The sequence below is a fragment of the Acanthaster planci genome, linkage group LG20, assembly GCF_054643075.1.
Source record: "Acanthaster planci isolate LZ-2023a linkage group LG20, COTS_SCS, whole genome shotgun sequence".
Taxonomy (NCBI): Eukaryota; Metazoa; Echinodermata; class Asteroidea; order Valvatida; family Acanthasteridae; genus Acanthaster; species Acanthaster planci.
In genome coordinates, this window is record NC_141796.1 from 10,649,915 (window position 1) to 10,669,246 (window position 19,332).

The window sequence follows — 19,332 nt, forward strand, 5'->3', positions numbered from 1 at the left end:
AATTATAAAGGACTGTGGCCAGGCGCACTCTTGCTGGGAGCACAGCTAGCATCTGGACCAGGTCTCACTCTCGGCATTATTGTGTCGATTGCATGCGCTCACGTCACCAAAATGTACATGAGACACTGTGCTTGTTCTTGTGCGTACATAAACCCCTACGAGTAAGGGAAACTTCAAATTAACTGAAAAATTTCGGCCCCATTCCCGTCTGACCAAAGTACATGTACTTCCCCAAGTATACATGGACATGTATGCAGATTATCTCTGTGTTGTAGGAAGTCGAAGGGGAATTCTTTGCATCCTCAAAGCAGATTTCCCAGATAGCAAGTTTTTCAACGGAGAAAAGGGACAGTATGAAACTTGTGGTCCTGTGAACTTCTGAGAACTGCAACACTTGCAAGTTTCTGTTGATGAGATTTAGTTAAGGATTTTTGCGGTTACACCATGTACAATGTTCTCTTTTATGAGTATGTGTGGTTCTGAGAAGAACCGGTTAACTCAACGTTTCGGAACAGTATACTCTGTCCGTCGTCAGGAGACTCCTGATGAGATTTGTAGCACGTCTTACTTTACAGAAAATAAAGGGTCTCAAAAGCTTGAATGGAAATAGCCGTGTGTTTTACATCATTCACTTTCTGTTTGAAAAGAGTTCCCAGAATTGCCACAGGTATGTCCTGTCTGGAAACTGGGAATGGACTATTCATGTTTGTGATGTAGGTTTCAATAGTAAATTTGTAATTTTACATTGATTAATTTGAGAGGAATGATGCTCAAATTGTTGGATTTTAAGTGGATTTACAGACAATTTCTTCCCAGTTGCTGACTTACAGTAGTACGGCTAGTTACTTCGCTTGTAGGGAGTGAGGGAAGGTGACTTGTGTGACAGTATTACCATCAAGGGAGTTTCAGACAAAGAGAGTTCATAACAGAACATTTCCAGAAGTTATGTGCCATTTTTGAAAGAAAATATCTGATTTCTTGTGGACAGTATTTGATGAAACACTTACTTTCAAACTTTTTTCCCCATTTGGGGATGTTTAGCTTCATTGGAAGCTCATTGAAAAGGTACATGTTTGTGTTAGAACAAAGAAAAGTACTTCAGGGAAGCTTTTGATTGTGTCTTAAAAGCTTGGGGTGATGATTTGTGTCCAGGGGTTCGTGTCTGTGTGTGTCAGTGAAACTGAAAGTGGCTTAACCTGCTGCAATCAACAATCAGGAACAATGCTTGCCATTGTTCAGTTTTGTTGACTCAGTGGCCTTATCCACTGTTTTGGTGCTCACATTTTAATGCTGGGGGAAAGTCAGACAAAGGTACCAAGCTGTCAAGACACCTCCTGGGGCTGTCAGGCAAGAAGAAAAGTACACTGTCTGCCCATTGTTTAGGGGAGAGGCCCTTGGAATGTGCAGTGGGTCCCATAGGGAGCTTGGTAGTAATAACACTACATTATAGGGTTGGGCCTTACAGGTCAATGCATGGGGGAGAAGGTACCCTTTGGGAGGTAACAAAGCCAAGACAATGAAAAGTTTTGTTTCTTTGAGAAGTGGAAAACGCCAGAACAAGTCCACCAAAAAGTTTTTCCCTTTTTGTTGAGTGTAACTTGGAGTAACAGAAAGTTTTATGGTAGAAATGATCGCATTCTTAATCAGCTGAGAAGGGTTTTTTTGTGTACCAAACATACATGTTTCCAGGGACTCGTGAACAAGGTCTTGAGATTTTGAGTAATTCAGGGATTCTGTGGGTTTTGGAATAACTGACGGGAACATTTCCCTTCCCCCCTCACATTTTTTCCTCAATGTGCCTTATCTGTGTCCTGAATAACACCGTCCTTGCTCTCAACTGGGGTATTGAAGTTTGTACGTCATGTTCATGCTCTGGTACATCTTGGAAACCTGTCACAGAGACATTCCCAAGTCAGGTGGTATAGGGGTCCAGATAGTGCCCCCTCCAAGGGCAAATAAGGATTTACCCAGTCCCCCTTTGGTCAGGGAAAGATCTCCAGCCTGACAATGGTTCCATTCTTTCTCTCACAGACTGCAGGAATGCCGATGGTCCTGAGGGAATCCAGGGGGATTCATGTTGTGATTTTTTAGGCCCCCCCTTGCCTCCACATCTGGTGTTTTTTTTTCCACGGACGACCTTGGTGGGCACTTGTAAGCTCTTAAAAAGTTTTGAAGGGGCTGTGTTATTCCCATTCAGCTTTTACCATAGATGCAGGGAACAAAAGCTTGTATTGTACATAGCTAGTCCCAATGTACCAGTATCAGAGGGAAGTGAATTACCACAAGTGTCCCAAGTTTCTGAATAACTTGAGTGCTCGTTTAAGTGTAAAGCACCTGACTTTCATCTCCAAGTTATTTTCGCTACTATTAATTGCATTGCCAGGGATGTTGTATGAGAGTACCCGTACATGTAGAGTGTTAGTTATAACTGTCCATTATTATTTGAAGAGCTTGTTTTTTTCAAACAGGGAAATTGGCAAATTGAGAGATTTCCAAGATACATGTAGGGCTGGATAGCTTAATTAATTTGTTAAAGCAGCACTACAGAAAATATTTTTTACGACCACAGCTTAAGTTAAATTCATTTTGTGTGATCGCTTTAGTTCCTGTAAATATAAGGCCTAATGTGATGAGTTACATGTGGCTATATGTCAAGTTAAGGATGTGCATCGACATAGTCCAAAGCGTGAATGATTCTGAATCTCACATTGCGTCATCAGTTCATCTCCAACCAGATTTTTTTTCCAGAGGATAAGGGTGGCTGTCACAAATCAGCTGGTCTAAAATCCATCGGGCAGTAGATCTCCCCCCCAATAAAGGAAAGGGGTGATGTAGCACCCCCATCCAATTAATTAGCTGGTACCTCCCTATCTCTACACCCCAAGACAACTGAGACCCGTACCGGCAATTCTAAGCCCACACCCTGAAGATTAAGATTTGTGTATCGTATTTTCCATCCTGGATGACAAAACCTATTTGGGCCTCTCTAGAGCAGTGCATCATCATCCGATGGAGGAAAGCACTTGCCGCATTGCATCGTCCTTTCTTCTTATATATATGTGTACACATCATCCTTAGCTGCACACTACGGGCCAGTCCTGTGTATTGTATTTTCCACCGCTCAGTCAGCTGGATACATAATTCATGAACTCCGTCCCCCAATTTAACCGTCAGTGTCCGATGTATGTATGTACCGGTGCGTTATAGGTGTAGGCCTTACCCCTTGGTCGTACGTGTACATGCACAATAGCATACCGGCACTGCCATCACAAATCATTGTGCCCAAATCATTGGGCATTTTTTTCTCTTCTCTCTGTCTTTCTCTCTCTCTCTCTCTCTGTGGTGCAGCTTGTAGTACTCTGAGAATAATTAATTGGTCATGGGGCGCTTTAGGGTAAAGTGTGTGGATAGATTGCCCTGGCGCTGTGCATTCCTAATGCTGAATATTGCACAATGCTTAACTATGCAGACCACTACCAAGACGAACAAATGCATGTATGCAGGTCTGTGCAGAACAAGAATATGAATTAATCTCATGTTGGGTTTATTATCCAGGTGAAAATATTCTCTATATTTTAAAATTGAAAAGCCGTAAGATCGTCGAAGCATTTGTACCAATTTCTTTTTGAAATTGAAATTGAAGGCCTACATTTTTGTTGTATCCACAGTGAAACCATTTTTTATTGATACAATGTACTTCATGTCCAGCCTCTCCCATATTTAGCCACAGCATCAATGCCTGTGCCGCGCACATTTTGACATGTGCATTGTACATGCATAGATGGGTGCAGCTGCTATTGCTGTGCTGCCGTGGTGCTTGAAGAAGCAAGGTTCCAGTCCTTTGGGGTAGAGTACATGTACATGCATTCTATTTCTTAAAGGTGAGCAGTGCCTGTCACAAGTGGGTCGACCCTTAATTAATTTTGGATTTATGTGCTGCCCCACGTGTGTTGTAACACTGTATACTCAATGTTTGCCCCCCAAAGGCTTGTGAAAAACCCTCAAGTGCACTCGGGTGGGACTAAAACCCACGACCTCCTGCTTACTAGTGCAGATGTCTTAACCACTCGACCACCGAGCTTGCCAGTGGCGGCTGGCTGGTTCGAGTCAGATGTACATGTAGCAGTGGGTACCGCAAACAACTATTTCGAAGGATGTGTTGACCCTTGTGATTTGTATCTGCAAATAAAGCTGTGGGATCTTGCTCCATAATTATTTCACAGCATCTTAATTGTTTTATGTAAGTTTTTGAAGTTGAATGATTAAAAAAATCGAAGTTATGTGCTTTAAACGAAAATAGTGTTCATGATGGGCATTGTACCAATAATGCTGATCACTTGATGGTGGCTTAACTATACACAATTCAACTCTTTGTGGCTCCACTGACAAAATGCTTGATTTCGATCCAGAATAAACCAAAAAATTATGTCACATTAAAATCTTGAAAAGAACTGTTCAGATTAATTAATGGAAATGAAGTGAAAAAAGCTTTCATTTTCCTTTCATAACAACTTTGCCAAAAAGTTTGAAGAAACTGGACTTTGGGGATATCTTCTAGGGGTCATTTGTTCTCAAATAATTGATGAAACTTTTGGGAAGAAATTAGATGTTACCAAACAAGCCCTTCCAGCTTCGTCTTGCAAAGGCCTCCTGCATAATCCTGCCTATGGTTAAGCCAATTTGCAAATCTAACTCAGAACCAATTTCCAAAATCCAACGAGCCTATCTCCTTGAGCGGCATGCACACTGGCCGTCCTGGAACTCTGCCGAAATTTATGCGCCAGTTTTCTTACACAAGTATGGAGATTTATGTTAAAAGCAGCCTTGCTAATCTGGTGGAGATCATGCTTTTTTGCTTCGCGTGGGGGGAAAGAGCTTTCAAGGCCTGAACTTTGTGGATTTTTGTTTCCCTGGAGTGATTGTGATCAAATTCTTAGGGTGTTTGAGAGGATTCCAATCATAAAAATTGTTGGATTAGGCCTTATTCAGATGAGCGTTTCCAATCAGTTTCACGGAGGTACTTTTTTTTACCTTCATATACTTTCTTGTGTGTGGGGGGAGCAGTTGGGGAGATGTAATGAATAGTTACAATTCATTGAGACGTGGTAGTTAATTGGCACTCATTCTATATTGGGTGAATTCGACTTTGCTATTCAATTGGGATGATTCGTGAGCATGGAAAGTGATGGTACATGAATGCTAACTCTTACGCCAATGCACTTGTTGCTTAATGGCCTTGCAGTGGCTCTTATGCGGCATAGAAATATTGTACTTGATTTAAAAGCTCCAAGTTCATCGGCAAACTGTGCTGATTTGGTAAAAAAGAAAATCCAGTTGACCTGACAAGGTTGGTATTGCAGCCCGCAGGCCTTGAGTCTTCAGCATGCGGATTCTTCTTGATGGTTACTCTTGTGGGGAGTCTAACCCCCCACTGACCTTCAAAGGTCAGACCCCTGACCCTGTAAGAGTCCCTTGTCTGACCAGGTTAGAGTCTGGACTACTGGTAGTTGACCCTGGGTGAGGTCATAAACCATTCATTTGGTTCTGTAAGGTCAAATCCTCATTTGTTTGACCCTGTAGGTTGTAAGGTAAGATCTCCATCCAGGTTAACCTGGCCATATTGTACACTTTGATCCTATTCTCTTTGATTTGACCATTTGACCCCTGTGAGGACAGACACCTAGTCTGTTGACCCTCTTGGGTCAGACACCTTTACAGTTTTATCCGTGATTCAGAATCCTGTCCAATTGACCATGCATCTCCGTAATAGGCTTGATCCCCATCCATTGACCCAATAAGGTCAGACCCCCATGCAGTTGACTGTACCCTGTGCATTGGACCAACTACTGAACAAAACACTTCAAGGCAAAATTTGATCTTAAACATGTAGGGTCAGTTGATCCTGCAGGGATTGATCCTGTAGTGCCAGGTGACCCTGATACAAGATGAAGTCCAATGCTCGTACCCTCAGGATTCTGATCCAGATTCTATTCCTTTGTTTGATCCAGCCCTTTGGCCCAATAGACTGCAGGCTACATCTCTGAATAAAAAAAAACTGAACAAAATTTTGTCATGTGAGCACTCTAATAGCTCCCAACTGAAATTGCAGTGTCTCCTGCAACTGGCTCCAATTTCTGCTTAGCAGAAAACATTGCTCAGCAAGTTAAGTCAGGTATCAGTTGGTAACCAGCCACTAGCATGATGGTTGTGTGCATCCCATGCTATTTTGCCTGGTGACCTGCTTTGCCGGGCAGTCACTCAGCAGCTACATTACCTTGACACTTGTTTCCCAGAAAGGCCATTTCCATAAATTGTACAGGTGCAAGTATGGTATTCATTGAGCCTGCTCATACAGAAGATTTCCTAACCAAATGTCTTAGAATTTTGTCACTGCATAATAATATGTACAGTGTAGTTGCTTTTCAAGGATTGCCTTCCCGTACTCTCACGCCAGACACTACACAGCATCATTCCCTCCCAATCACTTTTAATTCGCTTTGGTTTCTCTGGATGTAGCCACTGCTATCACCGATGTTCCTGTAATTCCCGTGTCTCAGATGAATCACGAATGTGTGCGATACCTAGATAGGGCCAACCATCCTCAGCCCCCAAACCAACCTCTTCCTCGCTTGTCACTGGCTTTCCTTTTCCTCTAATTACCTCGGCATGTTCTCCACACGTGTTTTTTTTTTTTTTTCTCCTCCCCTCGCGGTCCCCCCTTTCCCCCCCCCTCAGCCATTTGCACGCAGGTAGAGCGATACCCTATCTCAGGCCTCCTTTCAAGGCCACTCTGCGGTTGAACTTGGAACATTTGGGTTCCTTCTTGGAGCCAACGCAATGAGTCGCCAGTTAGTTGTTTTGGTGAAGTCTCCTAAAATTAGCAGCAAAAGTGTAGCTGGCACTGGTGTTATCGTTGGGAATCTTGCAGTGGTACTAATTCAATGCCCACACCATGTAGAAACTCTTATCACAGCAGCTACTGTACTGCCCAAGTTTTGGATGGGTTGAGATAAGGGCGAGACGCAAAATGTACTTAATTTTTGAAGAATATTTCAATAACCCTTTTGTCATGCCCCAGTAATTTCTGTCGTGCTTTTGTCACACAGTTTTGTGAAATCTGACCCGTAAATGTTTGCATTTTGCATGCTCCAATAAAGTGCAGACATGCTGGCACTTCATACCGCCAAGATAATTGTCCTATTTTAACGGGATTTCAGATTCTGCTCATTTTTCGTTTCTTCTCATTTCCCCATTTCCAACATTTTACACTGTTTGCTGGATACTCTCTGGGGATCTGCAGAGGATCTGTTACATTTTTTTTCACAATAACGACAGATTAATGTTCATAGAGAAGGGGCCTCTCCTGGGACTACCAGGTGTCAGCTACAACAATAGATTGATTCATTAAGCCCCTCCCCCCATATAGGATCTGCCTAGGGGGTGGGTATTCCCCCAGTCAAAAGAGTGGGCACTTGCCACTCTGCATGTCCCCCTTCAATCTGCTGTTACGGTAGTGGGTGTTCATAGACGAATGTTTCTAACACCATTTATTATTGTAAATTAAGGTCAAATACGGGCGTTTCACAATAGTGCGCCTCCAAGAGTTTGCAACGCATTGGCCAATCACAATGTGCGAAATTTGTCGACCCAATGCGCATTTGGAAAGGTCCGCAAATTTCACGTGTTGTGATTGGCCAACGCGTTGCAAACTCTTGGAGGCACACTATTGTGAAACGTCCGTATTGACACTTTTAATTTTTTTTCACCCAGACTAGCTCCTTGAGCACAAAGAACTGCAACAAATCCTTAAAAAGTGTCAATCGTTGTAACCAAAATTTGAAGACCTTGCTTTATTCTGAGGCCCCACTTGAACACAGAGTACCCTTACAGTGGTCATAAACCCCTCCGAATTCTGCTTCGACTGGGTATTGAGGGTTACCCTGTCAGGGAAACCAAGCACATTTTTAGGCTGGCCAAGAATGGTGAAAGTGGCAGGCTTATTATGCAGGGGTTTTTATGATCAATTGTTAGGATATATCGTAAACCTTTATTGTGGGCCACATCCTACACAGTTCATGTATCCTTCTGCTCCACTGTTCCTGGACGTCCATGTGCACAGGTACTGGTATGGTGGTTATACATGCACATGTGGCAGATGAAGTCATGTGTACATTGTATGGAGATATGCGCAAGTTATGTATAATGTTGCCTTAATCTGATACATACCGAGTGCTTTCTTCATGGCCAGAGCCAATATGAAATTCCGGGGGTTTTTTTTGTTAATCTCAAGGTCTTGAATGAAATATATGAATTACAAATGTCCTACAGGAGCATATACATTTACCGGTAGGTTCTTGTTTTGGTGAGGTAACGTTAGATGTACAAGCTTTGCTTGTACAGGCAACTTGATTGGGTGGGGGGGGGCGAAGTGGCTCACTGAAGGTGCGTGGACAGTCCATCATTTGTCATTTGTGCATTATGTTCTGTTTGGGCATCAAAATTACTTGAAATCTAAAGAAGGGTGCTTAAGAACAAACCCTATGAAGTTTCAGCTCGGCGGATGCTGTGCTTACTGAGAAAAATGATATTCTAGGATTTCGAATTCAGATTAAGAAAAGTTGCTGGGTCTTGTTTGCAATGGCACTTCAGCGCAGCGTCTGGGACACGTTCTCTCCTTCAGCTACGCCCTATGTGTATCATGCAACGAGCTGATGAATGACACCGACTGTGTGCATGTGTAATATCGTGTCAATGCTTGCCTGCCCTTCAAATTGCAATTTTCTAAAAATACGTCTTTAGAACCATCGTTGGAAATGGTCGTCTTTTTTCATTGTCTTCTTCCAAATGACAGCTTGCTCAGAAAGAAGAATCATTCGCCAGGCATTTAGTCCCATAACTGTCTTTAAGTAAGTGCAGGTACGCTTTCCAACCATAATTTCATCAGTTACTTTTTGAATAAAACAAAATGATAAACTGTAGCTTTAGGCTTTAAACATCGATCCATAACAAGTTTTGGCAAATAACCCGTCCTGCTTGTGTTTGGTAATCTCTCTGTTCACTTTCAAACGGATGCGCTTTTTTTCTGGCATGGTACCCCAGAAGGAAACTTTCAAATTAAATTGCTAATTAGTTTTGGCAAATCCAGTGCAAGTGATGCTACAGTGTATTTAATCGTCATGGTAACTGGTGACTCTTATGTCCTATTTTTTTTCTATTTACAGGCATTTTCCATATAAATCATGTCCGTAATATGTTGTTGCTGCAAGTGTACAAAAGGGCAACGTTACGTGCAGTCAGTCCCTTTTAATTAGAGAGATAATTGATAGAAAGATAGATTTCCTTTTTGTTTTGATATTTAAATATTGACCATGTGTGTACGTAGTAGGAGGCCAGGAGTACCAGTACATGTACACTGTACATGAATTTGTGTGTCTAAAGGATAGAGTTGTAAAGATTAGCTTTATTATAAATAGCACAAACCAGAAACTATGGCATACCTTAACCAATTGTGTTCATGTGCTTTTGTCACAAATGTGAAACTGTACCCCCACGGCATTTGGGCCTATTCTAAGATTCAGGTTTTGTCTCCAACTTTGCAGTGAACTAGAAGGGACTGGAGCCCATAGCTACCAGCAGAATACAGACATTGTGTTTTTCCCTCAGTTGTTCGGAGCTCTTTGCACACACAATGAGCCCGCAACAGTGGAGGGCCGAGGAATGCGGCGTGCTCCTAACCCATAACCAAAGATGGTATTGTGCCTGCCAACCCCCTGACCTCTCTCCAGCCAGGCATACCAGGGGACATGCTTGTGCTTTGCTATTATCATAGAAGGGGAGGATAATAATAATTTATTGCACGGTATACAGATAAGGTAGGTTTATATTTTCCCTGGGCACTATTGTGGTGGAAGTGCAGGGCTTGCCCTAAGGCTGGCTTGTTTGGAGTATCGGTGTCTTCAAGCAAATGATTGGCATGAATTTGGCCATCTTGGAAAAGATGTTAGGCATCAGGGGGCATTTAATGAGCAGGACAATACAATGTCTTGCATCATTCTTTGATTATCTTCAAGATGTGTGTGTATAAGTAACTTGATACCCATGGTTCATTCATTTACGTACATATTCTCAGGTGGACAGTCACTGATGATTTTTAAAAATAAAAACTGAAGTGAGGGTGGAATTGAAAAGACCCAGAAAAATGCAGGACACTTGGAATGATAATTCAAAGGTACCGGTACCTGTCTAGTGAAAAGAATGTGGGAAGAACAGTGTATAGTGTAAACAATTTGGAATCCAAAACAAGAAATTGCATCCTTTTCGAAATTCCTAACATTTTGCCTGCAGTTTTTCATTGTCATTTGTGAATCACGAGTATTACTCTAAGAAATAAAATCGACACCTTTCTCTAACATGTCTAAGGAAATAAATGAATTTAATATACAGCTTGAGGTTAGTGGTCAGCAGTATTTTCTTGATATAAACGAATGTAAGAACAAAAAGAAAAATGGATATTTTGGTGATTTATGAGGATGTTGTTTCATCTTTCCATTTTATGCATTCATTTGCTGCCCATACCCCAATTATGGAAATGTATTGATTTATTTTTCTGACAGAGCGGAATTCAGTCCAACCTTCACCAGGAATTCTCTGTCATTCAGTTTTTTTTTTTTTTTTTTTTTTCCCTGCCGTCTTCGTTTCTCCCCAACGCAGACTCAAGATTCAGCCCAGTCCTGAGTCTGAGTAGAACAACAAACAATTAAATAACGGGCATTTTTCGGCTGGGGATAAAAGGAAATTCCTTTTCCGCCTTTTTTGTGCCTGGGGCGATAGCTGTATTATTGCATATGTAATGCACAGCATGATTTCTTCGTTAAGTATTTTGTATGACCTGGGCTCTGTGTATGTGTGCTGCCTAACTAGACTTCTTCCCAGTCCTTTGAGGTGAAGCAAATTTAAATAGGTTAGGAGCTGTGACCATACCATAAAGATTTACTGAGACTAGTTTTTGTGAACTTAAACCCGTGACTTGACCATAAAATTGTTTTAATCCTGTGGAGTGTTAGCAAAACTTGTTTTTCATATTCGACGCACCGATGCATGTATGTATTTGAATTTTTATAGTAACTGCCCATTTTGTCTGTAACATCTGGCATTGTTTGCCTTTTTCGTAAACAAAGTAAACTTATGATGCACGGAGCACTGTCTAAAATGCGCCGGTGAATGTAGGTACTGACCTCCTGTATGGCCCATCCCCCTACTCTGTGCTAGTGCAGGATAAGAGGTAAGGCATTTCACCATCTCCCGGAACTTGCAAAACGGCAGGGTTTTTTTCTTCTTGGAAACCACTGGGGTTGCCGCTAGGATGGTACCATTTGAAAAAAATGTGAAGAGGTACTGTACCTCAGTCAAGAAACTTCAATTGAACTGTTTTCTGCAGAGTTAAGCAAGTCCAGGAACTTGATCTTAGGCCAACGTCTCAAAAAGAAACAAGCTTTTGATGTTTCAGATCACTGAAACCCAATGGACCGATATACATGTACATGTCTATTGCTAGATTGTAATGTGAAGAGCTTTGGGTGCAGTTGATTGTACCAAGTCTGAAATATTGATTTGGCAATGGTATATTAATTATTATACGCAACATTCCATACATGCACATATATCAGGGTAATATGCAGTCATCTGGTGTCACAGTCTCTGTGCATTTCATTTTTTTCACACTTCAACCCAAATTTTTTTTGAGGGACTCCACAGAAGCAGCCTGTATAGCAGTTTGTCAAGCTTTAAACACATCTTTTGGCTTCATACCCTTTGTCCCTGTGCGAATAATAGCCACTTAGCTAGCCTGGGTGAGCAGTTGGTCTTTGTTGTCTCAGATTTCTTTGTCCTTCCAGCTGTCTGTCATTGTCCAGAAATCACCCACAATCTGTCAGGGGGATACTTGGACCCAGGCAAGCAGGTGGCTATGACATGTTGTGAGTAAGATTTCTCCAAGTGGTAACTATTAATTAAACCATTGTTCAACCAAGTTAACTTCCAATGGCACAGGTGAAATAACAAGTCTGTCTTTTATCCTGTTTGTTCTCACTCACACGCTTACCAGTACATTTAAGGTTCTTGGGTACTTGTCCTGCCTTGAAGTGTACACATATCGGTAGGACATTGCTACTTTATTTTACATTTGGCCGACATTGAAATCATACCTCCGGTAACATAGTCCAGAACCCTGAATCTTCAGGGCTAGGATGCTTTCAAATTAAATAAGGAACAAGGTAGGTATTACCAAGATGCGACCTGCCTGGATTCTTTTCAACAGATGATAGGTTCTGCTGGTCTTTACAAATCAGCTTTTGACTTTTCCTAAGCACCCCTTTTTAAAAAAAGCATATCTCCGAAAAGACCAAAGTAAAATTCCTAGTTTTTTGTCCATGTACCAGATACATGTACTGTACGTGTAATTGATACTCTGTTGTACACTCTACCTGGTAGGTGAAATCAACCTAGACTCATCATCTTTCTACCTGCAAAAGTTACCTACAGCTTCGAGATTGATTGCCATGCATAGGTTGCTCATAGCTGGTTTGGACATTTTTCCCTGTCACAAGCATGTGAATATATGTATGTATTTTCATCTTAACAATCCTTGAAACATAGTCTTTCAGCTTGTGTTACACATTCCAATTTCTCCCCTTTGTCAAGTACCAGGTCACTCCGTGAGTTCTGTGGGAGACAACTTGCCTTGGTGATAGTGACGGACACAGAGAGTTCATGTGTAGAGACACATTGGTGCATACATGCATGCACGGAGGGGCATTTCTGTTTATAACACTCAGTGTGCTCAAAATGTGGGCCTCCTTGTAAAAAGGTGACGACAGCACACTGTAAACTTCCGATCCTTTGTCATTTTTACTCTTTGCTTCAGCGTCCAGGAAGGGTTGAGTAAATATATGGAGCGGGGGAGGGAAGAGTAGCCCTCGTTTGTCAGTATCAGGAAAGGGGACAGTGCTGGGTGCGGGCCAAGCCACCTGGGTCTGGTCGGTGGTGGGTCAAATGGGGTCAGCCTGTTGCCTGGGCAACTGGCTACTGGTTGTTTTAGGAGGTTCGTGGGTGGTGAGGTCTGGAACTCCGAGGAGACATTTGGGAATGGTGGATGTGTGCTTTGTAGGGGGCCGGCTTGTCAAGACAGACATATACATGTAGAACATTTAGAAACTCGAGCAATATCATAGGTAAATCAAACACCGTTGGACTGCATGTGCAGTACACAAAGAGTATTGTACATGTACATTGCACATACAGTGTATAGCATAGGTCTGTAAATCGAACGAATAAAGTCCCATGTAGTTTTTTAGCGCTCACAGGTGGATTTACAAACTCTAAAGACAAAATTTATATGTCAGATTACCCTTAAATTATGCAACATCTCGAATTCTGCTTGTGTTGTGACTCTGAATATGATCATTAGCAACTAGAATGCAGAGAACAGAGTTACAGTATATGGCTTCTGAGTAGCTCTCTTGAGAGAAGATTTGGCCAGATGGGAGGATTTTCTACCATTGTGCATGTATCCGCCTTGAGCGGAAGCACCCCCTCATCAGTTGAAAAGAGCCGCGTTGGTCAGGAGTGTTGGTAGCGATGCAACCATGACACGTGCATTTCCTAGTCGTTCATGAACCAGCAAAGATCAGTTCTGACCAAAGGAGCCTCTGTTGCGAAGAAGAAAGCGCCCTCTCTTGGTCCAGCTCGAGGCCCTTACATCATAAAGGATGCCATCAGGGCATTCTGAATGTCATAGGTCTTGTCCCACTCCAGTCGTATTCTTTGTTTGAATCGTGATTGTTCCTGCTAGCAACAACACCTGCACGTACCTTTAGTTCATTCGATAAAATTTGAATTACTGAAGTATCTGTAGTATGAGGCTCGACACAGATCCCGCGATTTAATCCTTCCCCACTCTGAATTCATTTGATTCCTGGCCAAGGTTTTGCATTGGCTTGAAAGATTAAGGAGTCACAGTTGTAGACGCCGTTATTTCATACGGGTCAGTGTGCCATGTTTCATGTGGGTCAGAGATCCAGCTTATGCCCCCAAGCAATCGTGCCAGGGGAGTTTGGATATTTAAAGAGAACAAGTCAGGTTCAAGGGGTGTCTTGTGTATAAATGCAGAGAGTGTAAGTCAAATGTTACATACATGTATGGTGCAATGAATCATAAACCATTCTGACTTGATTTCCTTGACGTGACAAACCGAATGTCTTTATTCTCGTCCTTTTTTTGTGTCTTGTGTAAGTTGCACTGATAGGCTCCTGGTCCCTGCGGCTTGGCTCACTGAATTCTAGCTGCCCTTGACTCTAACAATACCCCCTAGATGACGTCATAATGCCTTGAGGCTACGCCAACCTCCCCTCGGCAGGATATAAGCTAATCGAAATGAAAATACGCAATTACTGTTATATCCGTCCACTGTCGGAGACATTCTCTGGTAAGGCTCTCGTTAACTCTTTTTTGGGGGCGGGGGGGGTTGACCCTGTGGGGTTTTGGGATAAGGAGGGGACGGTACAGGGAAGGGGCTCGCTTGTCCGGGATAACCTGTCTCATCCAGCAACAAGAGTCTCGAACTCTCAAGTACTTCAGGTGTGTGCCGTCATAAATCAAGTTTTAAGTGCATACATGTGGTTTGAATCCAAGAATGTTAAAAGTTTGCTGCCCTCAACAGTTTTCCCTGAGATTTTTTTTCTCCCGTGGTCTTCATGTAGATGCCAGGGGCCAGTATGGCTGCTGAGTGGAAAATTTGCTAAGCCCAGAAAACGTTGCAGCAGAAGTACCTGGAGGCATGGAGGGAATTGTTAGCTGAAACTTCATGCATCCAGGGGTAAATCTAAGCTACGACCTTGGGTTAAACTTGCCTGGTGCCCAGGGTTCCAATTTTTGCGCTGGTTACCAGGGAAAATCAATTAATAGTCGATAAATGATCCTCACTTTAACTTGCATTGCCCGGTATGGTATGGCACTGGTTCCCTGGCTAACTTTTCCCTCATCACAAAACAAAAGAATTGCCCAGAAACATTGTCTGAAATTAGACCCTGGTCAGAGAGCATATATAGCATGGATTGGGTATCTTCGGCTTGTGATGTGGTGCCTAGTTTCTAAATCTCTGGTTGTAGATACACCTTGTTCAGACTAACTTTTTCCTGAGATGAGACTAAAGATAATCAGTCAAATGCACATTTATATGACACTTGTGTGCATGTACATGTATTTGTACTCATGCATCTGTGTACAGGTGTGGCCACTGTACATCTGTGCACAGGTGTGGCCAATGTGCATCTGTGCACAGGTGCGGCCACTGTGCATCTGTGTACAGGTGCGGCCATTGTGCGTCTGTGTACAGGTGCGGCCACTGTGCATTTGTGCACAGGTGCCACCACTGTGTGTCTGTGTACAGGTGCCGCCACTGTGCATCTGTGTACAGGTGCGGCCACTGTGCATCTGTGTACAGGTGCGGCCACTGTACATGTGTAGGTGCCACCACTGTGCATCTGTGTACAGGTGCGGCCACTGTATGTGGCTTACACATGTACTAGTGCATTAGTAGTATTGGTTGACCACTGGAATTCTGCTTCAGATATCCTCCGTTCAGTTTCAGGTTTAATCAGATTGTTTTTGCTATCACGACACTTGGTACATGTATCTGTCTAATGCAAGACCGCATGAAATGATTCAACTTTTGACTACATGTATGTTTCAAAACGCTGCCACATTATGATTTGGAAGAGCATTGGAACTGCATCTATTGTTCACATCTCCTTTATTTCATACTTTTTAACGAGAGTCCTACATATGTAACTACATAGTGTACATGTATGTATCCATCCAGTCATGCCAGTGAGGTACGTTTTCAAAGTAGCAACCTTTCTTTCAGTTTGTCATTCATTCGGCTTTAATCTTTCCTTGATGCTGCATGACTGAGTCGGTTAGTCGTCGGATATTGCTAGTGCTAAGTTGCTTCTCCAGTAGGCTGCTTCCTGCCCCCCATTGAGTTAATCTCTTAAACACGGCGGATCGCTATTCGCCGCGCAGGTGGACGGGAAAGGAGCTATTAGAAAAAGTGGATTGTTTCAGCGGTGTTATCCTCCCTGGACTGAACAATTGGCGCCGTCGGTCCGAACGCCTGGCAGACAATGATGCGAGGGCTTCCCCCTGACATGTCAACACCTTCCCCTTTGTCTTAATTTGTCCGGCGCTCCAAGCTATGTCGCGTGCGAGCTCCCATGTACCCTAATTTTCTCTGGTTGCGGTTGTCCTAGTAGTTCAAGATCAGAGCATTAACACTACAAGGTTTGTGACTCACTGTTTTGCAGGTACATGTATATCCTATGAATAAGTTCCGCAAAACTTTGTGCATCCGGGCTGATAAAGAACAGAGAGCAAAAAAAGGAAGACGGAAACGCAGACACACAATCATTCACCAGCACAAAACAATCATTGTGATGTGTGGAGAGAAAGATGGGATGCTTATGTCAAATTGATAAATGCAGCGGTAAGAGAAGTTTTGAGACTGAGGAAACAGATTTTCGACCATTTTTCAAACTGACCTTGGAAAGCAAGTGCCCGCATCAACGGTGGTGGCGTGGTTTTCAAAGTGTGGGGGGGGGCAGTTAGGGGCCGTCAGGCATCTGCCGTTACAAGGTGGATTCATTAAGCCCCACCCCATCACAGGACCTGCAAAAAGTGGGAGAGAGGGATATTCCCAAGTTGAAAAAGTGTGGGGGGGGAGCCACTGGCCCCCTCCTCTGCCGTCAGTGCCCTGCATATGCTGCGTGACCTTCACATACATGTACGTACGGGAACCATGTACGTTTATCTTTCTGAATATTTTGCCTTGAAAATCTTCAACCCTTTCTTTTTCCTTGGACTGATGCTGAATCCTCTGAAATTCTGGGCTCCATTTACAGGAAACCTGGTATATTCCTTGTTTTGAGGTTAACATTCAAGAAGCATCAAGCCCCACGTGTGAAGGAACAGCGTCTGATCTGTACAACACCCCTACCCACATAGTCCTTCAAAATCCTTCAAATCTGTCTGTTTTTTAAGGGTCTGGGAGGGTTAGAGTGAATAGTTGCCTGCAGCCAGCACCGTCTCCAGCTTCAGGCATGAAGGGGAGCCACAGTACTCATATCAGCTACTGTAGGAAGGCCAAATCACAGAAACAAAATATATTTTTCATGCTTATGCCTTTTACTGATGGGGGGGCCCCCAGCCTCCTTGGTTCCCCCTCGGCAATGGCCCCGCTTGGAGCAAAACACACATGTACCTTGACTTACATGTACACTGATCTGCTACAGCCGCTGATGCTTGTATGGGTACCATTACATCTATGTACCAGCACATGTTCCAGATAGTGTATAAGTTCATGAACAGTATGATACGGTTAGTGTAGCCTGTTTATTCGCTTGGAAAGCTTTTAATGTAATCAGCCACCGTACCTGTAACTCGATCTCATCAATTAATGCTGTTTTTATTGAAGGGATGTCGAGGACAAAAAAAGGGAGTGGGAGTGGCTTCTGTAAGGAGGGGAGGGGGGTTTGCTTACTGTACATTTTAGGTGATGGAATGGAAAAATTTGCTGGGTCCTCCTGCAACATACATGTACATGAAGATACAAATCAGCATTCCGTTTGTGGAAACCTTCATGGTGTCCCTCTGGTCCTAAGTCTGTACATGTGCATGCACCAGTACGGTATGTAAGCAGGAGAAATGCTAAAAACCACCAGAGTGCCATTGTTTTAATAGGGAGAAGAAGCCCAACGGAAACCAGGGTTTCCTAAAGTGGAACATGGTTATTTTTTTGGACAGAAATATAATGGGAACAGCTTTCATTGTGTCACGTACTATTACCAGGTGTTAGGGGGTCTCATATGAGCTTGCAGGAAATGCGCAGAGCCCGTCGCTTACCTTACGGTAGTAGAGAGAGTCTCACTGGCGAAGTGGCTTCAATGGAGACTGGAAATTAGTGCGAGCTAGTGGGTCCACAGGGAGGCACTCTCATGAAGTACTTTTTCCTTTTTATCCCCTCCTACAGAGAGACGACTGCAATGTCAGTTCGCCAATCCAGCCCAGCTATGGGCACCGACGGAATCCAGATAAAGCAAGAGCCCTTGGATGAGGACAGCGATCGGCAAAGCGATGGTGACAGCAGCGGCAGCCATGCTGGGAGTGGTGCTGGTATGAGCAACATTGTTGAGAACGACATGGCGGATGTCCAGATGGAATGTGATGAGATCAGCAATGGGCATGCTCAGATGAATGGCGAGACGGACAGCCGCACCCCATCAGTGCACATGGACGGAGATGTGAACAGTGATGAACAATGCCTAACCGACAACGGTCATAGTCCGACTCTGACAAACGGAGTTGACGGTGACCTGCACATAGATAATAACAATACTCTACTTAAGGATGCAGCTGAGGTGGAGAGAAGTATAGAGGTAAACAACACTACTGCCAGTAGAGGGTTTACCGTTGACATCGCAACGTTCAACGTCAGCCATATTGAATCCAGGGAAAGTCATGGATAACTAGGCTTGGACAGTATTGCATGTTTTCTACTGCTGCGATATTCGTGATAAAAAGACCACTATATTCACTTAAATTGTGATTTTTTTGAAGTGGGGTATTAAGTGTGTGTGTCATAAAAAACAAAACAAAACAGAGATAATCATTGACAGTCACTGGGAATGCCAGCAACTACATGTACTACTGACTTCCAGTCAGACTCTAAAAGCTTCATGTACACCAAAACCACAAACACAATGAAAGGGGGATCATAAACTTTCAAAGGCTTTTTTTGGCTGGTGGGTTGGTGGTTGTTTAAGTCTCATGTTACCATGTCCAAGTAACAATGCAGATACTGGTTAACACTGGATGACTTGTGCCACAAAAGACGGAGTGGTTTTCCTTTATTTTCAAAACATATCAACAAGAATACCATGGTATCCAAATCCCATACAGTATTTGCTGGTATTTCAGTATTTATGGATCACAAGTTGGTATTTTTCGGTATTGAAAAATACCACCACTTTTGGATCATACCAAAATACTGTCCAAGCCTATTGATAATTTACAGATGGTTTGGTGGACAGCACACTCTGCTATTCCTTGCTCTAGAAAAGCGCTGTAAAAGTGGGTATTTTTTTATTCAAATTTAATGCTCAAAATGTCCACTTAAAATGTCTTGATCAGGGAGAAACGTCAAAAGAGAGAAGAGTATTTCCCTCCAAATAAGGTCTGTTGTTGGAACGAATGTGTGCATCAGACCTCATTTGGATGTAC

General features: G+C 43.0%; 1 protein-coding gene across 1 annotated transcript in view; it reads left to right on the forward strand.

The window, feature by feature from the left end:
- The window catches only part of LOC110974984 (transcription factor Sox-5-like), a 53,056-nt gene that overhangs the window by 10,270 nt on the left and 23,454 nt on the right, over positions 1-19,332 (forward strand). Inside the window, 1 exon segment of the mRNA XM_022226987.2 lies at positions 18,083-18,488. Coding sequence (XP_022082679.1) covers positions 18,083-18,488 — 406 coding nt within the window.